Below are 21,053 nucleotides of genomic sequence, written 5' to 3'. Positions count from 1 at the left end.
TAGGAGCTGAGAGGGTTCTCCAAGGTGGGTTCCTAGAACCTTAGTGGCTACCAGTTCACCAGTCCTGATGTACCAGCAAGGGTGGATTTCTTGATGGCTTCTAACAACATGCGGTTCTGTGGCCATCCTGAAGAAAGTATTTCCTTCAATGTGGTCTAGTGGATCAGACCTCAGTGTTTCCCAAGTCTGTTCACACCCGTGCCGGATCATTGGACGACCAGGGCCGAAAAGGAGCTATGATGTCACTTCAGAGTCTCCAGAGTTGATCGGTTCATGTCAGCCATCATTAGCAAACAATATGTAACATGTCAAGAACTTCACCCAAAAGTGTATTTTACCTTCCAAGTACTCACTAATAGGAGTATTCAGCTCCAAAAATGTTCTTCTTTTTGACTCCAAAATGCAGGAAATCATCCGTCTCCAAGCTTAATGAACATGGCTGGAGCCTCCTGCCCTCTGGAGTCACAAAGAAGCACTGCAGGCGGGAGAAACGTCTTTGTGAGCTCAAAGTCTTGCTAACTATGAGTTGTGTTGATGGCGCTGGGCTAACAGTTCCCCCTGTGTCTTCGTGCTAAGCTAGGCTAACACCTTCTTCCACCTGACAATGAACAACCGACTGTTGCTTTAAGGTGGATCTGCTTTGATGCAGCGACACGCAAACGCAGCGTAAATAACGGCTGCACATTAGTCATCAAGAAAAGTGCACACATGCATGCTTGATGAGACACACTTGTGCACGAGTGTACACGCGTGTCTACACAGAGTTGGGTGTAATGGAGCGATGCCGTGTGTCTGCCCTACATCTGCTCCTCATCACAGCTCACTGACCCGACCAAGTTCATCTGTAAAATTTAACTGTTCTAATTTATTCCCCTCATTGTGGGGAAGATTTAGATTCTGCTGAATTCTCTTTTACGTCGTTAACCCTTCAAGTGGATGTAATCATTCGCTCACGCTTGGTGGCTCTCTCCCAGGACGTGGACGTTGTCGTTTATCAATCCCTGCAGACGGTCCAATCATTTCCCCCCCCAATTGTTTTTATTCCTTGTTTTATTTAAAAAGGTGAAATCTGCTAATCTGCCATGCGATGTGTCCTGGGTGACGCTGCCTCTCACCTGACGCCACCCCGCGACCCTGAACAGGATCAGTGCTGGTCAAAGGACAGGTGGAAATCGGCTGTTTTTTGTGGTAGGCAACTGAAGCACTAATTTATTTTATTTTATTTCATTTATTGACAAAAGGAAAGAGCAATGAAAGATAAACACAAAAAGGAACAGAAAGAATAAAAATCTTGTTTTATCTGCCCCTTTGCACCAAGAAATCATTTTAGAACAAGAGCATAAAAAAAGAGATCTTTAGCTTAAAGGAACAAACACCTGGGAAAGCCTTCTGAAGGGTTTGGTGGATCGTCGTACTTTAATATGGATTTGTTACAAAGAGAGCGGAGAACCTTTCCTTCCTCCTTAGACGGAGGTGGATCTGATGGGTATGAAGCCAGCTGCTTAGCGTGTAGCGCCGCATTCAGGGACTGCAAGTTACCTCGGTATTCTCAGTGCAGAGGTTTGTTCTGGAGAAGTAGCTCGGTGACTGTTAGACAGTGTGGCACAGGTCTAGTTTACCCAAATAACAGCAGGTACAAGCTCACCGTAGAGCAGCTTTTCCTGCCAGCAACGGCCTCGTCCAAGCCAGCGAGCTCGTAGCGACGTGCGATAGGAGGTCTGCCAGGTCCTGCCTGCCCATGTTTATAAAATTTGTTCTAGGTTCTTCTTCTGAGGCTGCCGCCGCTGCACAGGCCAGCAATAATCTCACCTTGGGGCAGTTTCGTTAGCTTGTTTTATTTTGCATGTGAAGATGCTCAAAACAGGAAATAAACAGTGCTTTGTTTGTTTTTTTACCTTCAATGCATTGCTGCAATACAGAAATTCAGGGTTTTGAATATTCTTCAAAAAACATTAGAAATCTTTAAATGAGAGGAAAATGGAACATTTAAAATAAGTAGTTGTCATTCTGACAACGTGGAATAATATAGTTAAATAGTGAGATGCATTTACTCTACATGGATAAATCAGTGTGTGTAAACCTCAAAATATAGAAAGTTAAATAAATTTGTAGACCATCTTTTCACCAATGTCACTCACAGTACATGAATGCTTCATCTGTTCTCACAGTGTTCGTGCTTCTTCAACATCACCAGACTCCTAATCAATGTGCAAGAATGAGGAAAAGAAGTTCAGAAGTTGTGACATGACACCAAAAAAAGCAACATTGCAGTAGAAACAACGACCAACACACAACATGACGTCAGCGCTGGACACGCTGGTCCTCGTGCGGACGTCCGTCTGCTGACCAGTGGAAGCGGCTCTTTGTCGTGACCTTCGTCCGACCCAAAGGAGGCCTGCCTCAGGGATGAGTGTCACTGGCTCATCTTCAGAAGTAATTGTGAGTGTATAAAAATGAACATAAAGGTGTCACTAGTTTATCAAAACACATGGCATTTTCTTGAAGTCATGCCCATCACATGGTTCATATTTAATGCTTCATAAGTATTTAAAAGTATTTCAGTGGGTTGTTGTTTTTTTTCCCCAGTTTGATTGCTAACCTGGTGAATGTTACATTTTCCCACCAACGGTATCACACCAGCTTTTAAACTGAGCAACCTGTATAGTTCAATGGCCTCCAAGGAGAAAACTTCCTAAAAGAAACTTAAAAAGAATCACCTCCAAGTTTGTTTCTTTGGTGAGGTTTAATTTCTTAATTAGCTCAGCTGACCAAGAAAAGCCAAGCTGAGCCACAGAGTGCAAATTTGACGAAGCCTTCTCCAAGTTGATAGCTGATGTTTACGAGGGCGGCAGCTAAAACACTTCTCAACAGCGTTAGCGGCTAAGCATCAGACCGTTAGCTCTACGGGCAGGTTTCCCTCCTCAGTGAATGAGCTCATGAGTCGAGTTGAGTTTGCTGAGCAGGATCAGCGTGTCCTTGTCTGGCCTTAGCCGTTAGCTAGTTTAGCCCTGCAAGTAGCCACAAAGTTAGCAACAACTGAGCTGTCAAGTGCTTGTGATGCCGATTTAAAAGAAATCAGGATTCACGGTGTGAATGTGCCAGGTCCCCCGATGGGTCCCCTTCATTAGCTGATATTTACAGTGTTGGTCTTGAACGTGTCAGGTTCAGCAGCACTGCAGCCAAAACATGTTTTCACTTTTCAAATACTCATCATTAGGAGTTTCTTTTTTTATCTCACAAAGACGCTGTTTTCCCATTCTGGAATAATTCTTTATGATTTCATAATGTGGGAAGATCCAGCTACAAATATTCAGCTACAAAACTAATGACGGCTAACAACGGCTAAACCGGCCGAAAGTGTTTGTTTACAAACTTGCCAGAGCATCGCCTGGTATAATCCAGGTCTTCTTAATCCAGCTGTAATCCACCATCCTCCTTTGGAAGGAGACGGGAGTTGGTTCAACTTTATTTATTCAATCAAATCTAAGTGTTTGTGGTACTTGACACGTAAAATACATTTTTGTGGATCAGGTGTCACTCATTGAAATCAAAAGTGGCAGCCAATGGTTGTCTGTCTCTATGTGTTGGCCCTGCCATGGACTGGTGACCTGTCCAGGGGGAAGGCTGCTGGGATAGGCTCCACCCCCACCACCCTGAACAGGAGAAGATGGAGAACATGGAGGGATGGATGGATGGATGATGGAGGGATGGATGGATGGAGGGATGATGATGGAAGGATGATGGGTGGAGGGATGATGGATGGAGGGAATCAAAAGCTTCTGTCAGCTGTTTTTAACTGATCTTCTATTCATATTTGACCATGCAGTAAACCTGGGGCCTCGTAGTATCCTGGCAAACAAGTACATATCAGACGGAGACGTGTGGGAACTGACGCTTCTGAGTATTTTGCTTCCACGTGGTAAAATTTGATGACGCGTCTCGTTCTGTCAAAACACACAACTGACTAACGAGTACAAGAAGGCGCTCCTTATTGCTTATTCTCTCTTTGCGTTGTAGAAATTGGACTCCCTGATTTTCGTTAACATCGACTGAGCTGAGGGAACTTCAGCAGGAAGACTCCAACGGGATCAACAGAAACGCCACAGACGACACGTGAGAGTACAGCACATCAATCTGGTCACGGGCGGAATCTGGAAGTTGGTTTTCTGTCTGTTACTTTCAGCAGAAATGTCTTGTTTTCTGAAAAAAAAAACTTCACTGTTTGTCCTAAATGTTGACATCTTTGCTTGAAAAAAAGGTTCTGAAACGACAAACTTCCATCTTTCTTCACTACTGAACACCTGGAAAGAAAAGAAGGAAACGTGCAGCACCTCAGCGGAAGGTGAAGGCGAGCGCCTCTCCGCTCACGTCAACACGCCGACTCATCAAAATCAAGTCGGACTCGTCACTGAAGAGTCTTTTTGGGGATGAAATGGCAGCAGAGGTTGAAGGGCGTCTAGTGCACTGGAGGGTTAAACCTCCGGGGAAGAATCGCTGGTTTCACAATAATCCACAATTTTAGAGTTCACAGATTCAAAGTTGTAAAAATGTTTAGGAGAAGAATCAAAATCTCTCTTGTGCGTAAGCTGTTTAGTTTCAAAGCATGCTGAAAATCGCTGCCACCTCTGAGAAAGTACAATATTTGGGGAAAAAAAGAAGATCCTGATCACGGAGTCTCCGATTCGTCGTCATCCTCAGGTGAGGTGGGCGAGGTGGGCGTGTCATCCTCCTCTGCTGCTGTGGTTGCCTTGGGCAACGCTGCCACTGCTGGCGATGTCATCTTTTCGTAGGTTCTCCGTCGCTGCCGCCGCAGCGTCTGGCTCTGCAGCTCCTTCACCTCCTGCAGCACCTCCTGCGCCTCCTTCCAAGATGACACAGCTTCCTCCAAGAGACGCTCCGCCTCTGCACGCCTTCTCTCCACCTCCAGCTCTTCCTCCATCACCATCGAAGGAGGTGAGGTGGGCGGGGTTGGGGACAGGCAGTGTTCGTCAGGGGTTTTGGGCTGTGAGATCTCCAGGGATAGGGACAGGCTTGGGGAGTTCTTCTGACTCAAGGGAGACTCCTGGCCCTCCTGTAGGGGGGTGGTGATGGCTTCACTTCCTCCGGATGAGTCGGATCCTCGGCTGCATGGCGGTGACTCAGATGACTTTTCCACGTCTGCCATGTTGAGCTTCGGTGAGCAGACAGCATCGGAACTCTTTGATCGAGGGGAGTCGCCGGCCGTCAAACGAGGTGAATCTTTAAGGTGAGGTGAGTCGTTGGGTTTAGCAGCAGGTGAACAGGATCCTCTTGAACGAGGTGAGTCGGTTCCTTTGGAGCGGTTCCTCTTGGCTTTGGAGCGAGGAGACTCTCTTCCTCTTTGCCGAGGAGAGTCTTTGCCTCGCAGGCGAGGAGAGTCGCTGCTCCTGCTCCTCGGGGATCCTGACGACCTGCTGAGGAGAATGTTGACAACAGTAAAACACAGATTGTTTCTTGCGTCAGGGCTTTCTGTCCCCAGAAAACGGTTGGACCTGTGGAGCTCAGAGTCTTCCAGTTCAGTTCCAGAGAACACTGACTTGTGTTCCGATGTCAAAATCAGAGGGACGCAGTATCCTGACGCTTGAAGATACCGAAACCGCTTTAAAAGCTGATCCTGTTCTGTTTGCCAACAAGCTGGTGCGGTACGCTCAACGTCACAAATGCAGTTGTTGCATCAGAGAGAAGTGAGCAGTGTTTCAGAACAGGACCCGAGTGTGGCATCTTGGACCCGTATGCAGTCGTTGTTGGCTGCAGTCAAAGCAGCGTGCAGGACGGTGAGGTGTTCAGTGTGTATGTTTTGCTCCAGTTTGATTTTAAAATTCAGCACAGACGGAACAATGTTAGCGCACCGCAGCTTGAATGTTTACAGGTTGAATTTGTGACCGTGTTGACGTAAAGTCGCAGAAGTGGATCGCAGAGCACTAAATGTTCTACGTGTGTGGGTCAGACTGGAAGTCCAACTTTTGGTGTTCAGTTTTGTCACATGACCTGGGATTGAATGCTGATTAAATCTGTTCCCATTGCTGGCAAAACAAGTTTTGTCTGGTCTTTTGGGCAGTGGGGGGCTCAAGGGGATGAAAGGTGAGGGGAGGGTAGCTTACCTGGAGTGAGGCGAGTCAGAGCCCCTGAGGTGGTGGAAGCGAGGGGAGTCGATGCCCTTCAGGTAAGGTGAGCTGCCTCCTCTTTCTCTCTCAGCTTTGGCCTTCTGCAGCTCCTGTTAATCACACGACAGATGAATGAATGAATGAATGAATGAATGAACATCCTGGTATCTGCTGGACGAAGCAGTCGGACCTGCAGTCTCATCTCCTCCAGCAGCTCCTGAGCTCTCTGCATTCTCTGGGCGATGAGGCTCTGCAGCTGACCGACAGGCTGGACTGAAGTCCCCGCCTCCTCCTCAGTGGGACAACGCCGCAGGGCAGAGCGTAACTCAGAGCGGATCATGGCAGGTCTGGAAATAGAAATACAGAGGAGGAGGACGAGCATACAAGGTAAGGAGGAGGAAGATTTTCTTGCAAAAGTTCCGACATTTGTTTGAAAATTAACTTCCAGACATTTAAAACATGGCGTGAGGAGGATCGGGGCTGGAGGGTTAGCAGGTCCTGGGTCTAGTTTCCTCACAACTTAGGTTGTAGGTGAGTTAAGTTAGGGGATGGGGTTTTTGTCATCCAACAGGAAGGTAAGCATTGCCGCGGGTTCCCTCCACCAAAAGCCGATGGGATTGTTTGCTTGAATGTAGAAGAACAAAACATGAATCGATATTCAGCTCGTGTTAAACGCAGACTTTATTTCAGACATTTAAGCAAACACTTTCTCTTTATCAAAAGGTTGAAGAAGTTTGGAAATTTTATAGGGATGAATTCCTCCTTTTCAGAGGTGTTTTGTGCTCATCCAACAGGAAGAGGACCAGGATGTGGTGAATTAAAGGACGGATGAGATGGATGGCTGTCAATCATGTGAGTAGATTTGCTGTTGGGTGTTTGAGTACCGGGAGGAGAGGACTTCATCCATGGAGGCGCAGCGACTCCGGCCCTGCATGCTGAACCTCTTCCCTGGCTGCGGTGTTCTAGACTGAGTCTGGAGGACCTAGAAGAAGACACTTGATGACATGCAGGCAAAGGCAGTGTCCAAAACTCCATACTAACGTGTCAGTTAATAGCCTTAAATAGAGGTTTTAGTCCATCTGAAATCTTAGTGCATACCAATTTAGACTGGTAGAGGTTTTACACAATGCAATGTGGCAGCAGTGACAGGCTGTGCAAAGGTGGATGGCAACAACAGCCCCTGTGGTTTGTGTGAAGTTGAGAAGGGTTGCCATGGTAACCTGCCACCAGCTGGCCTCTCAGGAAGCAACTAAATGACGCCTCAATATGGAAGTCTGGTTCTGTAATTTAAATACGTGGAGAATGCCCCCACCTGCTAATTAGCCTGCGTCGAGGGGTTAATTTTTTCTGCTTTTCAACACTTGGAGGTGTGAAATATCCACAAAGGAAAATAAAGCCATGTCCCCATCGCTTGTTTTTGCAAGCACACTGGCCACATCTTCCTGACATTTATGTCCAAAAATGTAATTGCAGTCACAGTGACTCAGACAATAACAAGCAGCGTTGTGAGGGCCTGAGCCCTGGCCTGAATCCCAGGGTGTCCTGGTCCAGAGTGGAGGCCTTGTAGTTGAGGAGTTAGAAGCCTGAGTCTGATCAGAGAGTGAGAGCAGAGCTGAGAGCTGGCCCTTTAAGAACCCCTCCCCACTGCTCTGTCTTTGATCTGTGCTAGAGTGAGAGCAGAGCTGAGAGCTGGCCCTTTAAGAACCCCTCCCCACTGCTCTGTCTCTGATCTGTGCTAGAGTGAGAGCAGAGCTGAGAGCTGGCCCTTTAAGAACCCCTCCCCACTGCTCTGTCTCTGATCTGTGCTGGAGTGAGAGCAGAGCTGAGAGCTGGCCCTTTAAGAACCCCTCCCCCACTGCTCTGTCTTTGATCTGTGCTAGAGTGAGAGCAGAGCTGAGAGCTGGCCCTTTAAGAACCCCTCCCCACTGCTCTGTCTCTGATCTGTGCTAGAGTGAGAGCAGAGCTGAGAGCTGGCCCTTTAAGAACCCCTCCCCACTGCTCTGTCTCTGATCTGTGCTAGAGTGAGAGCAGAGCTGAGAGCTGGCCCTTTAAGAACCCCTCCCCCACTGCTCTGTCTCTGATCTGTGCTAGAGTGAGAGCAGAGCTGAGAGCTGGCCCATTAAGAACCCCTCCCCCACTGCTCTGTCTCTGATCTGTGCTAGAGTGAGAGCAGAGCTGAGAGCTGGCCCTTTAAGAACCCCTCCCCCACTGCTCTGTCTTTGATCTGTGCTCGAGAGAGAGCAGAGCTGAGAGCTGGCCCTTTAAGAACCGCTCCCCCACTGCTCTGTCTCTGATCTGTGCTAGAGTGAGAGCAGAGCTGAGAGCTGGCCCTTTAAGAACCCCTCCCCCACTGCTCTGTCTTTGATCTGTGCTAGAGTGAGAGCAGAGCTGAAAGCTGGCCCTTTAAGAACCCCTCCCCCACTGCTCTGTCTTTGATCTGTGCTAGAGTGAGAGCAGAGCTGAGAGCTGGCCCTTTAAGAACCCCTCCCCACTGCTCTGTCTCTGGTCTGTGCTAGAGTGAGAGCAGAGCTGAGAGCTGGCCCTTTAAGAACCCCTCCCCCACTGCTCTGTCTTTGATCTGTGCTAGAGTGAGAGCAGAGCTGAGAGCTGGCCCTTTAAGAACCCCTCCCCCACTGCTCTGTCTTTGATCTGTGCTAGAGTGAGAGCAGAGCTGAGAGCTGGCCCTTTAAGAACCCCTCCCCACTGCTCTGTCTTTGATCTGTGCTAGAGTGGAGAGCAGAGCTGAGAGCTGGCCCTTTAAGAACCCCTCCCCCACTGCTCTGTCTCTGATCTGTGCTAGAGTGAGAGCAGAGCTGAGAGCTGGCCCTTTAAGAACCCCTCCCCCACTGCTCTGTCTTTGATCTGTGCTAGAGTGAGAGCAGAGCTGAGAGCTGGCCCTTTAAGAACCCCTCCCCCACTGCTCTGTCTCTGATCTGTGCTAGAGTGGAGAGACAGGAGGAGCACCAGGACTGGAGTAGGACAAGAGGAAGAAGTCGGCATACGCTGGTCCAGAGGGACACAGAACACCATGTTCTTGGAGGGGTTTTTGTCAGGAATGCAGTGGTGTGGTTGGTAGAGCTGTGGGATGGATGGTGTAGACGTGAGAAGCGTTTGTTTGACAGTATGAACCCTGAGAGGACACCGTCTCCCCATAGACTTCCATTGGAAGGTGAAACGTGTCTCCCCCACTTTGACGGCTTGTAAAATCTAAACCCAGTAATTCAGATAAAAATTTTTAATAACTTTTAATCAGCAGAGTTTGGAGAGTCACGTTTTAAGTTTTGGAAGCAATACCATGAACGCCCTAGGAAGAGATAGCGTTTGTTCGGGGAGTAAAAAAAGTGGGGGTCAGAGTGTATGAGTTGTTCGTCTTGATGAGACGAGTCCAACGGTGTTGGTCCCATGTTTGTGGGACATTCCTGGGAGGAGTTATAGTGCTGCAAATTATCAAAAATTATCTTGTAGTTGTGTGGCTCCCTAGGTGGCGCTATAGACTTTTATGGTGTTTCACTTTTTGATTCGTGAATGTGTCGCCAGACCGGACAATTGTGCCGAATTTCAGCGAATTTCATGCCTGTTCAGGGGGTGAAATTAGATGATGCGCGTGATGCCCATAATGCTCATATAGCGCGCGCTCATTGACAGCAAGAACAGTCCAGGACCAGGTGTTGAATGGTGTGGATGTGAAAACCGGCTCCAGGCCGTCTGGCCCAGCTGCCTCATGGGTGTTGGGGGCTGGGACACTGGTTAGTGGGTGTTTTTAGTGTTTTTAGTGCTGCTGATGTGTTGCTCTGCTGAGCAAACATAATAGGGCCTGAGCCTGAAGGACCTTCTGGCTCAGGCCCTGATAAACCAATGGACAAACTTTGCAAGGAAATTGGAGATCAGAGGAATTAATGGAATTAAGGAACCCAAACATTGATATTTGGGATCAAGGTTTAACATTAAGATCCACATTATCCCCACAAGATCCTGAATACAAGCGGCTGAAATGAGTTTCCTCCTCAGGGAGGCTGGGCTCTCCCTTAGAGACAGGGTGAGAAGCTCAGTCCTTCAGGAGGGACTCAGAGTAGAGCTGCTGCTCCTCCAGGTGGAGGAGTCAGTGGAGGTGGTTTAGGCATCTGGTGAGGACGCCTCCCTCAGGAGGTGTTCCAGGCATGTCCGACCTGGAGGAGGCCTCAGGGCCGACCCAGGACACGCTGGAGGGATTATATCTCTGGGCTGGCCTGGGAACACCTCAGGATTCCCCCGGAAGAGCTGATAGAAGTGGCTGGAGAGGACAGTCGGGGCTTCCTTGGTGAGGCTGCTGCCCGACCCGGACCCACCGGATAAGAGGAAGAGGACGACGAGATCCATATTACCATGAACATAAATTAGATTTTGCATATTAAGTCAGGGGTATGAATCCAAGAACATGGGACTAGATGCTAAAGCTGAATTCATCTAAAGCTGGACATGTAGGAGGTCCTGGGTTTTCTACTTCAGGTAAATTTTTCTGTTGAGATGTTGACAAAAAAGGGATGAACATCTATGAGAAAGTTGCCTAGTTTGATCATTTTTTGAGGATTACGATGACCTGGATAACTGAGAATATTCACAAACACGTCTATGAGAAAGACTTTGGTTTTATAGATTGAGATTTGGCGCCATGTCGCCCCCAACATGTTTATGATGACCGGTGAAGCAGGCATTACGAACCTGCAACTGCTGTGTTTTGGGGACCTTGGAGGCCTCAAGGTGGGAATATTTGCCCCAGGATCTCTCACTTCCCCTCGGCAGACTTCCAGTCTTCACCTTGGGCTCCTTCGGCGTGACCCGAAGCTTTGAGACATCGGTGCCGGACCGCTGACGCCCTCCAACCTCCCGAGATCCGACCGCCACCACCTGTCCACAAGAAGTCCCCCTCTGCAAGTCGACTCGGAAAACATTCTCCCAGGATTCCTGCGTGGCACCATCAAATTCGTTGGCAATGCCGTCCTCCTCCGTGACCAGATCGAGGGTCAGCATGCCATGGGAGGACGTGGATGCCTGGGGAGAGACAGCAGAGACAGTATTACCTGCAGTGCAAAGATCTTTAACTAGGAAACCAAAGTAAGAGCTCATGAGCTTGCTGGGTACCACAGCAATGAGGTGTCCTCTGGTGGGCAGCCGACGGCCATGAGGGATTTTTGCTCGGTCTCTGGTAGGGTGGACCAAGGCGCTGTCCTCCTCGATGGTCACCTGCATAGAGATGGAATGACTAACCTGCTGCATCTCCTGAAGACATTTCAACTGTTCAAAGAATCCAAACCAAGCATACACTAACTGTGTCAAGGCAAATATTGTCTCACAATTTACGTCATCTGAAGACCAGTCCTACCTCATCCAAAACTCGGTTCTTGGCTTTGATAATTGCCACATTGAGCGCATTGACCCATGATTCCTTTTCCTCAGGACTCACTGCCAGAAACACGAGGTTCGGAACCTGCGAAAGACCGAAAACTGTAGTATGTCGAAGACCTTTAAGGTTCCAGTATAAATATCAGCTCCTCAGAAAACACAGATAACATCTGACAAGTGAACTTTAGTCTCCTTGCTCCTTCCGTGATTTACGTTGTTCTTCAGGGGATGGAGCCGGCTTTCTTAGCTTGCACCAGTTCACTCTTCTTAGTTAGCCAGGTTGGAGGCTGACTAAGGTCGATTTTAGGGGCTATGACAACACGCTACACTCACATAACGATCTTATATGTTAACAAGTTTGTCCTCGGACATGAGAAGTTTCAGAGATGCTGCAGTCCAGAGACACTCGTAAATCTTGCCAGTTCATCTGACAAACAGCCAAAACCTTCAACACCAAGATTCTCCATCCATGTCTGTTCTATAATTCTACTTATTGGCAGTTGTTACCAGCAGGGACATGGAGAGTCTGCCGGGACTCGAGGCAGCAGCAGGGACCTGGAGAGTCTGCCGGGACTCGAGGCAGCAGCAGGGACCTGGAGAGTCTGCCGGGACTCGAGGCAGCAGCAGGGACATGGAGAGTCTGCCGGGATGTGTTTTCTGATCCTTGAGACTTTAGTTACATGGCTGATTCTTTTTAAGAATGAAGCTCTTATCAAATCAAGAGGATGTGAAGCAACATATGCCGTCATCTGGAGGCGAGACTCTCGGAACCGAAGACATTTCCAGCTGCTCATCGTGATCTACTCTAAATTCTCTCTATTTTTATCTATTTTCTCTGTGTGATGTCATCATGAACGATCATGAGAAGGTCTGGGGGATTATTCCGCTGTAACTCGTCCTCTGACAGACTAATTGGATTCTGTGGATTAAACCTTTTCAGAGGAGGAAAAAAAAATCCAACCTGATTCAACCAATCAGAGCAGCTGAGGGCAGAGTGATGTAACTCCACCTCCACCAACCCAGAGCAGGATGTAAATCCACCAATGAGGGGGCGGAGTGAGTCGGGCAGGGACGGTAATCTCTGAGAGGACGGACGGATGAGTGAAAACATCGCCTACTGACATACTGACGACTACTTCCTCAACCTTGATGTAGTACTGCTTACTACATCCCAAACATTTTTGTAGTACTAATAACAACATCTTCAACCTGTGTACTACATACTGCCCTCTCCATTTTCAACCTTTATGTAGTACTCTCTACTTGGTCCTAAAAGTTGGTGTCCTGCACCTGGGTGATGTCACAGACTCACCTTGTTCCCCGGCTGGCGGCAGCGCAGCAGGGTGAAGCGACTGTGGTTCTTCTTGCTGCGGCTCTTCGCCTTCCTCAGCTCCTCCGAGCGCTCGTAGTCAGCCAGGTCAAAGACCTCCTGCGCCTTCCGCTCATCTCTCACCTGAGACACAAGCACGCCATCGTTTACTCAGAGTCGTGCTACAGGACATTCGGCAGAATTTACAAAAATGATGGGATTATCAACTATAATTAGAGTTCTTTGTTGTTCTTTGCTCTTTTTGGCTCAGAAAGGGAAGTAACTCAAAAGTTTTTGCAGTGAAAACATGGTGAGATTCTAATAGGAGTGTTTAAAACTACAATAGCATCATTTATTTACAAGTGTTTGTGTTTCCTGCAGGCTGACTTGGCCACTTTGTCTGTTTTAAACCCTAAAAAACAAGATTATTTCAGTGAGACGAGTCTCTGTGAGAGGCGGCCCGGTGGAGCAGTGGTCCTCCCTGTGGCCCCCAGCAAGACGGTTGTGGGTGGAGCCCCGGCTGCAGCACGGGGTCTTTCTGGGTGAGTCTCCATGTTCTCCCTGTTCCTGCTGGGTTCTCTCTGGTACTCCAGCTTCCTCCACAGTCCAAAGACATCAAGAGGGACCAGGTTAATCCAGACTCTAAATTGACCGTAGGCGTGGCTGGGAGAGCCAATGGTTGTCTGTCTCTATGTGTTGGCCCTGCCATGGACTGGTGACCTGTCCAGGGGGGAGGCTGCTGGGATAGGCTCCACCCCCACCACCCTGAACAGGAGGAGAGGGGGAAGATGGAGGGATGGATGGAGGGATGGACGGAGTCTCTGAGTGCTGGCTGTTCGTCTGGTCTCATTTTAGCTTCGTTCAACTTTAATCTTGATACTCAAAAACGTTATTAAGAGTCTCTGAGGTCTAAACCTGTGTCAGTGTTTGACAGGTAAAACTGTCGTTGACACATCACATCACTCAGCCATCCAATCTGTCACTTAGTTATGTGATACAAGTGTAGACTGGATATCAGCTGATTCCAATCACGAGTATCTCCAGCCCTCAGTGTCATCCCCAAGCTAATATTAGTAGCATTCTCAGGCTAACTGGTTGTTAAACAGCCCTGGCTAGTCACTAGCATCCCCAGGTGATAGCCACAAGCATCTTCAGGCTAGTCACTAGCATCCCCAGGTGATAGCCACAAGCATCTTCAGGCTAGTCACTAGCATCCCCAGGTGATAGCCACAAGCATCTTCAGGCTAGTCACTAGCATCCCCAGGTGATAGCCACAAGCATCTTCAGGCTAGTCACTAGCATCCCAAGGTGATAGCCACAAGCATCTTCAGGCTAGTCACTAGCATCCTAAGTCTATAGCCATAAGCATTATTATGCTAATCTCGAGCATCTCTTGGCTCGTCACTAACATTCCTAGGAACAAATCCCTCCGCACCATATTAGTGTATATTCACTTTAACAAGGTCAGTGGGAGGCAATGTGTGTGTGTGTGTGTGTGTGTGTGTGTGTGTGTGTGCACGCGTGCCTGTGTGTGTGTGTGTGTGCCTGCGTGTTTGTGTCACATGTGGAGCTGGTGGTGATAAATCTGTCAATATATGATCAATATGATTGAGAACGACCAGCTGAAACACAGATGTCATTTTGTCATTTTTACAAATTCAACAGATCTCCTGAGAAAAGACTAAAATAATGTGTGTATAAATGTGCACATCAGAGGAGTGTGTGTGTGTATGAGTGCATGTATGTGCGTGTGTGTGTGTGTGTGAGAGAGAGAGAGTGTGTAGCTGGAGGCTCAGCTGTGTCAGATGATCTTTGTTTCAGAAACACTGTTGACTGTTCAGCCAGCAGCCTTTGTGTGTGTGTGTGTGTGTGTGTGTGCGCGCGCGCAGGTGTGCTTCTGTCTTTGTGAGGTCCAGTACTAGTGTTCACTCCGATGCCTCAGCAACGCCGGCGTCACATCGAACAACAGAGACGCAGCCTCGTTGATCAGCTGATGCTGTTGAGTAACTGCAGCTGACGGATCGATGAGGTGGAATAACAGAACAATATTCCCCTCTGACCTGGAGACTGACAGTTATCTGACGAACTGGATAAACGAGTGAAATCCTGGTTTCAGGTCTCAATAACTGGAGCTTCAACTCAGAGTCAAGTTCAATCAGCAGCGTTGAAACCAGAAACATCAGATTGTTGCTGCAGCAGCGCCTCTGACATCAAACAGCTGTCGACCATCTTAGCCGGCGCTCCAAGCGCGAGTGCGCTCCCAGCTTAGGGGCCAGTCAGACGGCTACCCACAATCCTCTCTGTCCTCTCCCACAGCTGAAGTCAGCCAGTCTCTGCTCACCTCCTTGTCTGAGATGAACAGGTGGTCTCCCCGCAGCATCACATAACGGCTCCGCCACAGCTCCCGGAAGATCCCGCGGCCACAGAACTTCCTGATCCAGCCCACCTTCTCCGGCTGCTGGACTGCCAGCTGACCCGAGTCCTGTAGGCCCTGGTGGGCAGAGACGAGAGGTGGAGTCATGGACGGAGGGTTAATGACTGCTTGAGTTTGTTTGATTTGGTCAAAGAAGTGTACAAACTCTAATGGTTCATATTAAATGACCTCGTGGGGGGGGGGTAGAAGACGCGTTAATTTCGATCCTCTAAGTTCTGGACAGTGAGGAGACAAACAACCTGGGGGGGACACAAAGAGGAGGTGGGACATGAGGGAGCTCAGCTGTTGTGAGAGGGGGATGAGTTTCAACGTGGTGGAGAAAGAAGAAGAAATGAGGAAGACAAATGGAGAAGTTAGGAGTGTCCTCGGCCTGACGCCTCGCCAACTGACCTACTTCCATTATGTAACAGCAGAGGCTGAGAAAAGACCCAAGTAGAAGAAAACAACGGACCCACATGATGCTAAGCTAACAGCCCATTCTATCGCAATCAGCTGTTCGCTTCGCCCAGCACTGATCCGACGGGGTGGTGGCGTGAGATTGACTTCATGGAGGCATGCAGCGTTCACTTCCTGTCGCAGCAGCTCGTGAGAGCAGAAAGTTGCTGAAGCCTTTATTCCGTTTATGCTTTTTCAGTTCTCCGGACCAAAGTGCTTCAGAATCTGTTCCAAACATGGCAGGATGGTAGAAACTGATGCGTCGCCACGGTGATGGAGGCTCATTTACTTCCAGCTGTTTTATTTCCATCCTGGAAAACTGAGGGTAACTAATCGGTTTAGTCCCAGTAGTCAGTCAGTGTCCTCCTGAGGGCGAGCAGCCTCGTCCATGCAGCAGGCGCGATGACGTGACTTAAATAACGGTAAGAACGGGAGACGTCTTTCAGCAGCAACAAACCTCCAAAACAGCGCCTGCAGCTAAAACGTCATCCACTCTGAAAACAAGCCCTCAGCTTTCTGAGCCTCCACTGCTACAGACTTCATTCACTGGTCAAACACTGCAGTTGCTCCCTCCTCTCCATTTACTCTCTATTTATTCTCTATTTACTCTCTATTTATTCTCTATTTACTCTCTATTTATTCTCTATTTACTCTCTATTTTCTGATGTACGTAGCTTTAGATTATTTTTCATCCGAAGCACAACCTCTCATTTTTGGGGGTTCTATTTTATTTCATTTCAGTTCCAAATAGAGAGAGATTTCTGCTGCGGTAGTGTCGTGTACTAATGTAGAATACTGTAATATTTAGGATTCTGTGGTGTATGTAGGTTAATAATGCAGCCGATGATTGGAGGAGGAGGAGGATGTACATGGACTACAAACACATAGCAGCTATGAAGTGATGGAAATGAAGTGATGAAGATGAGCAGTAACGGGATGTTGGGACGGTTTTCACTTCTACCAGAAGCTTCAATCAGTGGGAACATCAGAGAAAAGTGTGTGTGTGTGTGTGTGTGTGTGTGTGTGTGTGTGTGTGTGTGTGTGTGTGTGTGTGTTCGTTCCTACCCTTTTGCTCTGGCTACTCTTCTTCATGCTTCCTCCCTCAGGACCTCCGGAGCTCCGAGGACAATCACGCCGACGGGGAGGAGACTCCGCCCGGCCACTGCCCGCTCGAGATCCCGCTGAGGGTGTCGGTGTGTTCGTCTTCGGTCTGTTGTCTGAAGCCCGCCAGCATCCTCCCTGCGCGCGGGCGCGCATGCGTTTGTGGCAGATGCTCCCCTGACACGCGCACACTAACCCATATTCCGGTAAACTGAGTCAGACGGTGCCACCTAGCGACACATCCACACACACGCACACACACATTTATAAACAAAGAAACATTCACTCAAGTGACGTCGAAGTCTCGATTTGAACACGTGACGCAAATCAATATATATGTATTTGTATGTATACATACATATGTCGAGAGAGACAGACAAAAAAATGTATTAAAGTATTAAAATTAAATAGAAGGTCCAAGCACATTTCAAAACAGACAAAAAGGAGCATGAAGTTAAACCTCTAAAATACTGAGATTAAATCCCTCGGAATTATGAGATATTCAACCGATATGATCAAATAATCCAAAACAAATTGTGATAGATTATGATGTCACCGTCTAGTAATATAACTTTAACATTTCTTCTTAGCTTTGTTCAAGAGTTATGATATTGTTTTACAGTGCACAGAAGCCAAATTCTGCCAGGAAAGACACATTATTGTTACTACTATAATTATTATCATTATAATTATTATTAGTGTTGGATTGATACAAATATAAAACTGAAGTTAGCAGAAACGTTTAACGTTAGCTCAGACGTTAGCTCAGCATGACGTTAGCTCAGCATGACTTTAGCTTGCGGTTTGTGGGACATTATTCAATTGTTACAAAGATGGGTGTTTTACAGCCACGTTCTTGTGATGCCACCTGCCAGATACACAAAAGAAACAAGATGATTAGAGGAATTAGCATGGCTACTGGAGTTGGAGGCAAGAGACATGATCCAGACTCGCAAGAAAAGACTTGTGAGCATCTCTGGAAACATAGCATAAAGAAATCCCCACGACCAACATCAAGCTTTCCAACGTTTAGTATTTAAGTATTTCTAAAATTTTGTACACTTGATACTAACACACAAAGTACATGTAATACCTGCACACTTAGTACACTTGATACGGGTAATAAATGTGTTAAGAATGTGACCCTCGTGTTTTCTACAATTCTAGATTCTACAATTCTACAATTTCATTTAGCAGACGCTTTTGTCCAAAGCGACGTACAACACAAGCAAGAATTTAGACCTAATTAAGGAAAAGCCCATAGGAAGCGCAAAAGTGCTTCAGTTGTGATTTGGTCACAGGTGCTGCCATCTAGTGGCTGAAGAAGTGTCGCCCCCTCCCCCTTTTTTTTTAATATAACAAACATACAACATCACCCAACACAGTTAGTGCTACATAGTCACTAAGTGCTGGGTCTTGGACCCTCTGACTGATTCTACCCCAAAGAGGAGCAGAGTCAGGTTCAGTGCCTCGGTGCTCTCTGAACAATTGAGTCTTCAATTGTCTCTTAAAAGTAGAAAGGGACTCAGCAGAACGCACAGAGTTCGGTAGTTGGTTCCACCATTTGGGAACAACAGAAGAGAAGAGTCTGGCTAAAGATTTGGAGCAGCGCTGGGCTGGAAGCACCAGGCGTCTTTGGCATGCAGAGCGTAGTGGGCGAGAAGGAGAGTAGACCTGGATCAGGGATTCCAGGTAGGCTGGAGCCGTTCTTGGGATTGTTTTGTGAGCCAAGAGCAGTGCCTTGAATTTGATCCTGGCTGCCACTGGAAGCCAGTGAAGAGAAACCAGCAGCGGGGTGACATGTGCCCTTTTGGGCTGGTTGAAGACCAGACGTGCTGCTGCATTCTGGATCATCTGCAGAGGCTTGAATGAGCCTGCAGGGAGGCCTGCCAGAAGAGAGTTGCAGTAGTCAATGCGTGAGATGACAAGAGCCTGAACCAGAAGCTGTGTGGTCTGTTGGGTCAGGAAGGGTCTGATCTTCCTGATGTTGTAGAGGGCATAACGGCAAGACCGAGAAACTGAGGCCACATGAACCTTAAAGGTCAGCTGGTCATCAATCATGACACCCAGGTTTCTGGCTGAGTTTGTGGGCACAAGTAGGCTCGAGTCAAGTTGGACACTGACCTGAGGCTGAACAGATGGACAAGCTGGAAAGACCATAAGTTCAGTCTTAGAGAGATTCAGTTGAAGGTGGCGTTCCTTCATCCATGTGGAGATATCAGCCAGACACGCTGATATACGACCTGAGACCGTTCTGTCATCAGGTGGGAAAGAGAGGAGAAGCTGAGTGTCGTCAGCATAACAGTGGTAGGAGAAGCCATGGGAGCGGATCACTGCACCAAGTGAGGTGGTGTACAGAGAGAAGAGAAGGGGACCAAGCACTGACCCCTGAGGAACCCCAGTCGATAGGCCATGTGACCTAGACACCTTTCCTCGCCATGACACTCTGAAGGATCTGTCTGTGAGGTAGGACTTGAACCACAACAAGGCAGAACCAGATATGCCGAGCTCAGAGAGTGTGGAGAGGAGAATCTGATGGTTCACCGTGTCGAAGGCAGCAGACAGGTCCAGCAGAAGTAGGACAGAGCACTGACCAGCAGCTGGAGCTCGTCTCAGTGACTCAGTGACTGACAGGAGTGCAGTCTCAGTGGAGTGGTCACACCTGAAGCCAGACTGAAAAGAGTCAAGTAGGTTGTTGTTCCGCAGATGTTCAGAGACCTGGTTAAATACTGAACGCTCCAGTATTTTTGACAGGAATGGCAGCAGTGATACTGGCCTGGAGTTTTCAACCTTGGCGGGGTTGAGATTCGGCTTTTTGAGCAGTGGGGTGACACGGGCCTGCTTAAAAGTAGCAGGGAAAATGCCAGTTTCCAGGGAGGAATTGACAATGTGTGTGACTGCAGGTTTGATAGTGGGCAAAATGGTCTGCAGGATGCTGGTGGGTATTGGATCGAGAGGACAAGTTGTAGGTTTTGAGCTCAGGAGAAGTCTGGAGACTTCATCTTCGCTCAGGGGAGCAAAGGAGCAGTCTGGTGTTTACTGGTGGATCTGATGTAGAACTGAACCTCCACCATCCACCGGTCTGGTGTTTACTGGTGGATCTGATGTAGAACTGAACCTCCACCATCCACCGGTCTGGTGTTTACTGGTGGATCTGATGTAGAACTGAACCTCCACCATCCACCGGTCTGGTGTTTACTGGTGGATCTGATGTAGAACTGAACCTCCACCATCCACCGGTCTGGTGTTTACTGGTGGATCTGATGTAGACCTGAACCTCCACCATCCACCGGTCTGGTGTTTACTGGTGGATCTGATGTAGACCTGAACCTCCACCATCCACCGGTCTGGTGTTTACTGGTGGATCTGATGTAGACCTGAACCTCCACCATCCACCGGTCTGGTGTTTACTGGTAGATCTGATGTAGACCTGAACCTCCACCATCCACCGGTCTGGTGTTTACTGGTGGATCTGATGTAGACCTGAACCTCCACCATCCACCGGTCTGGTGTTTACTGGTGGATCTGATGTAGAACTGAACCTCCACCATCCACCGGTCTGGTGTTTACTGGTGGATCTGATGTAGACCTGAGCCTCCACCATCCACCGGTCTGGTGTTTACTGGTGGATCTGATGTAGACCTGAGCCTCCACCATCCACCGGTCTGGTGTTTACTGGTGGATCTGATGTAGACCTGAGCCTCCACCATCCACCGGTCTGGTGTTTACTGGTGGATCTGATGTAGACCTGAGCCTCCACCATCCACCGGTCTGGTGTTACTGGTGGATCTGATGTAGACCTGAACCTCCACCATCCACCGGTCTGGTGTTTACTGGTGGATCTGATGTAGAACTCAACCTCCACCATCCACCGGTCTGGTGTTACTGGTGGATCTGATGTAGACCTGAACCTCCACCATCCACCGGTCTGGTGTTTACTAGTGGATCTGATGTAGACCTGAACCTCCAACATCCACCGGTCTGGTGTTTACTGGTGGATCTGATGTAGAACTGAACCTCCACCATCCACCGGTCTGGTGTTTACTGGTGGATCTGATGTAGAACTGAACCTCCACCATCCACCGGTCTGGTGTTTACTGGTGGATCTGATGTAGAACTGAACCTCCACCATCCACCGGTCTGGTGTTTACTGGTGGATCTGATGTAGAACTGAACCTCCACCATCCACCGGTCTGGTGTTTACTGGTGGATCTGATGTAGACCTGAACCTCCACCATCCACCGGTCTGGTGTTTACTGGTGGATCTGATGTA

General features: G+C 48.3%; 1 protein-coding gene across 3 annotated transcripts; it reads right to left on the bottom strand.

Moving 5' to 3' along the window:
• Positions 1-1,258: 1,258 nt before the first annotated feature.
• plekho1a (pleckstrin homology domain containing O1a) lies at positions 1,259-17,007 on the bottom strand. Of its 3 annotated transcripts, none has more exons than XM_086193348.1 (10): positions 16,745-17,007; positions 15,152-15,301; positions 12,814-12,954; positions 11,482-11,586; positions 11,241-11,342; positions 10,821-11,150; positions 7,007-7,104; positions 6,313-6,469; positions 6,120-6,232; positions 1,261-5,429 (listed from the first exon to the last, which is right to left on the bottom strand). In XM_086193348.1, the coding sequence occupies exons 1-10, from the start codon at positions 16,934-16,936 to the stop codon at positions 4,667-4,669; spliced, it is 2,151 nt and encodes a 716-aa protein (XP_086049474.1). In that variant the 5' UTR covers positions 16,937-17,007; the 3' UTR covers positions 1,261-4,666. The 3 variants fall into 3 exon arrangements, with proteins under 3 accessions (XP_086049475.1, XP_086049474.1, XP_086049473.1); XM_086193347.1 differs by having other exon boundaries at positions 1,261-5,432; positions 16,745-17,005; XM_086193349.1 differs by lacking the exons at positions 12,814-12,954; positions 15,152-15,301; positions 16,745-17,007 and adding an exon at positions 12,009-12,404 and having other exon boundaries at positions 1,259-5,432.
• Between the last annotated feature and the right edge of the window lie 4,046 nt (positions 17,008-21,053).

This window comes from Aulostomus chinensis, chromosome 22, assembly GCF_037954235.1.
Source record: "Aulostomus chinensis isolate RoL2024-O1b breed Wild chromosome 22, RoL_Achi_v1.0, whole genome shotgun sequence".
Taxonomy (NCBI): Eukaryota; Metazoa; Chordata; class Actinopteri; order Syngnathiformes; family Aulostomidae; genus Aulostomus; species Aulostomus chinensis.
Note: the sequence above shows the minus strand (reverse complement) of the source record. Positions and strands in the feature narration are given on the sequence as shown.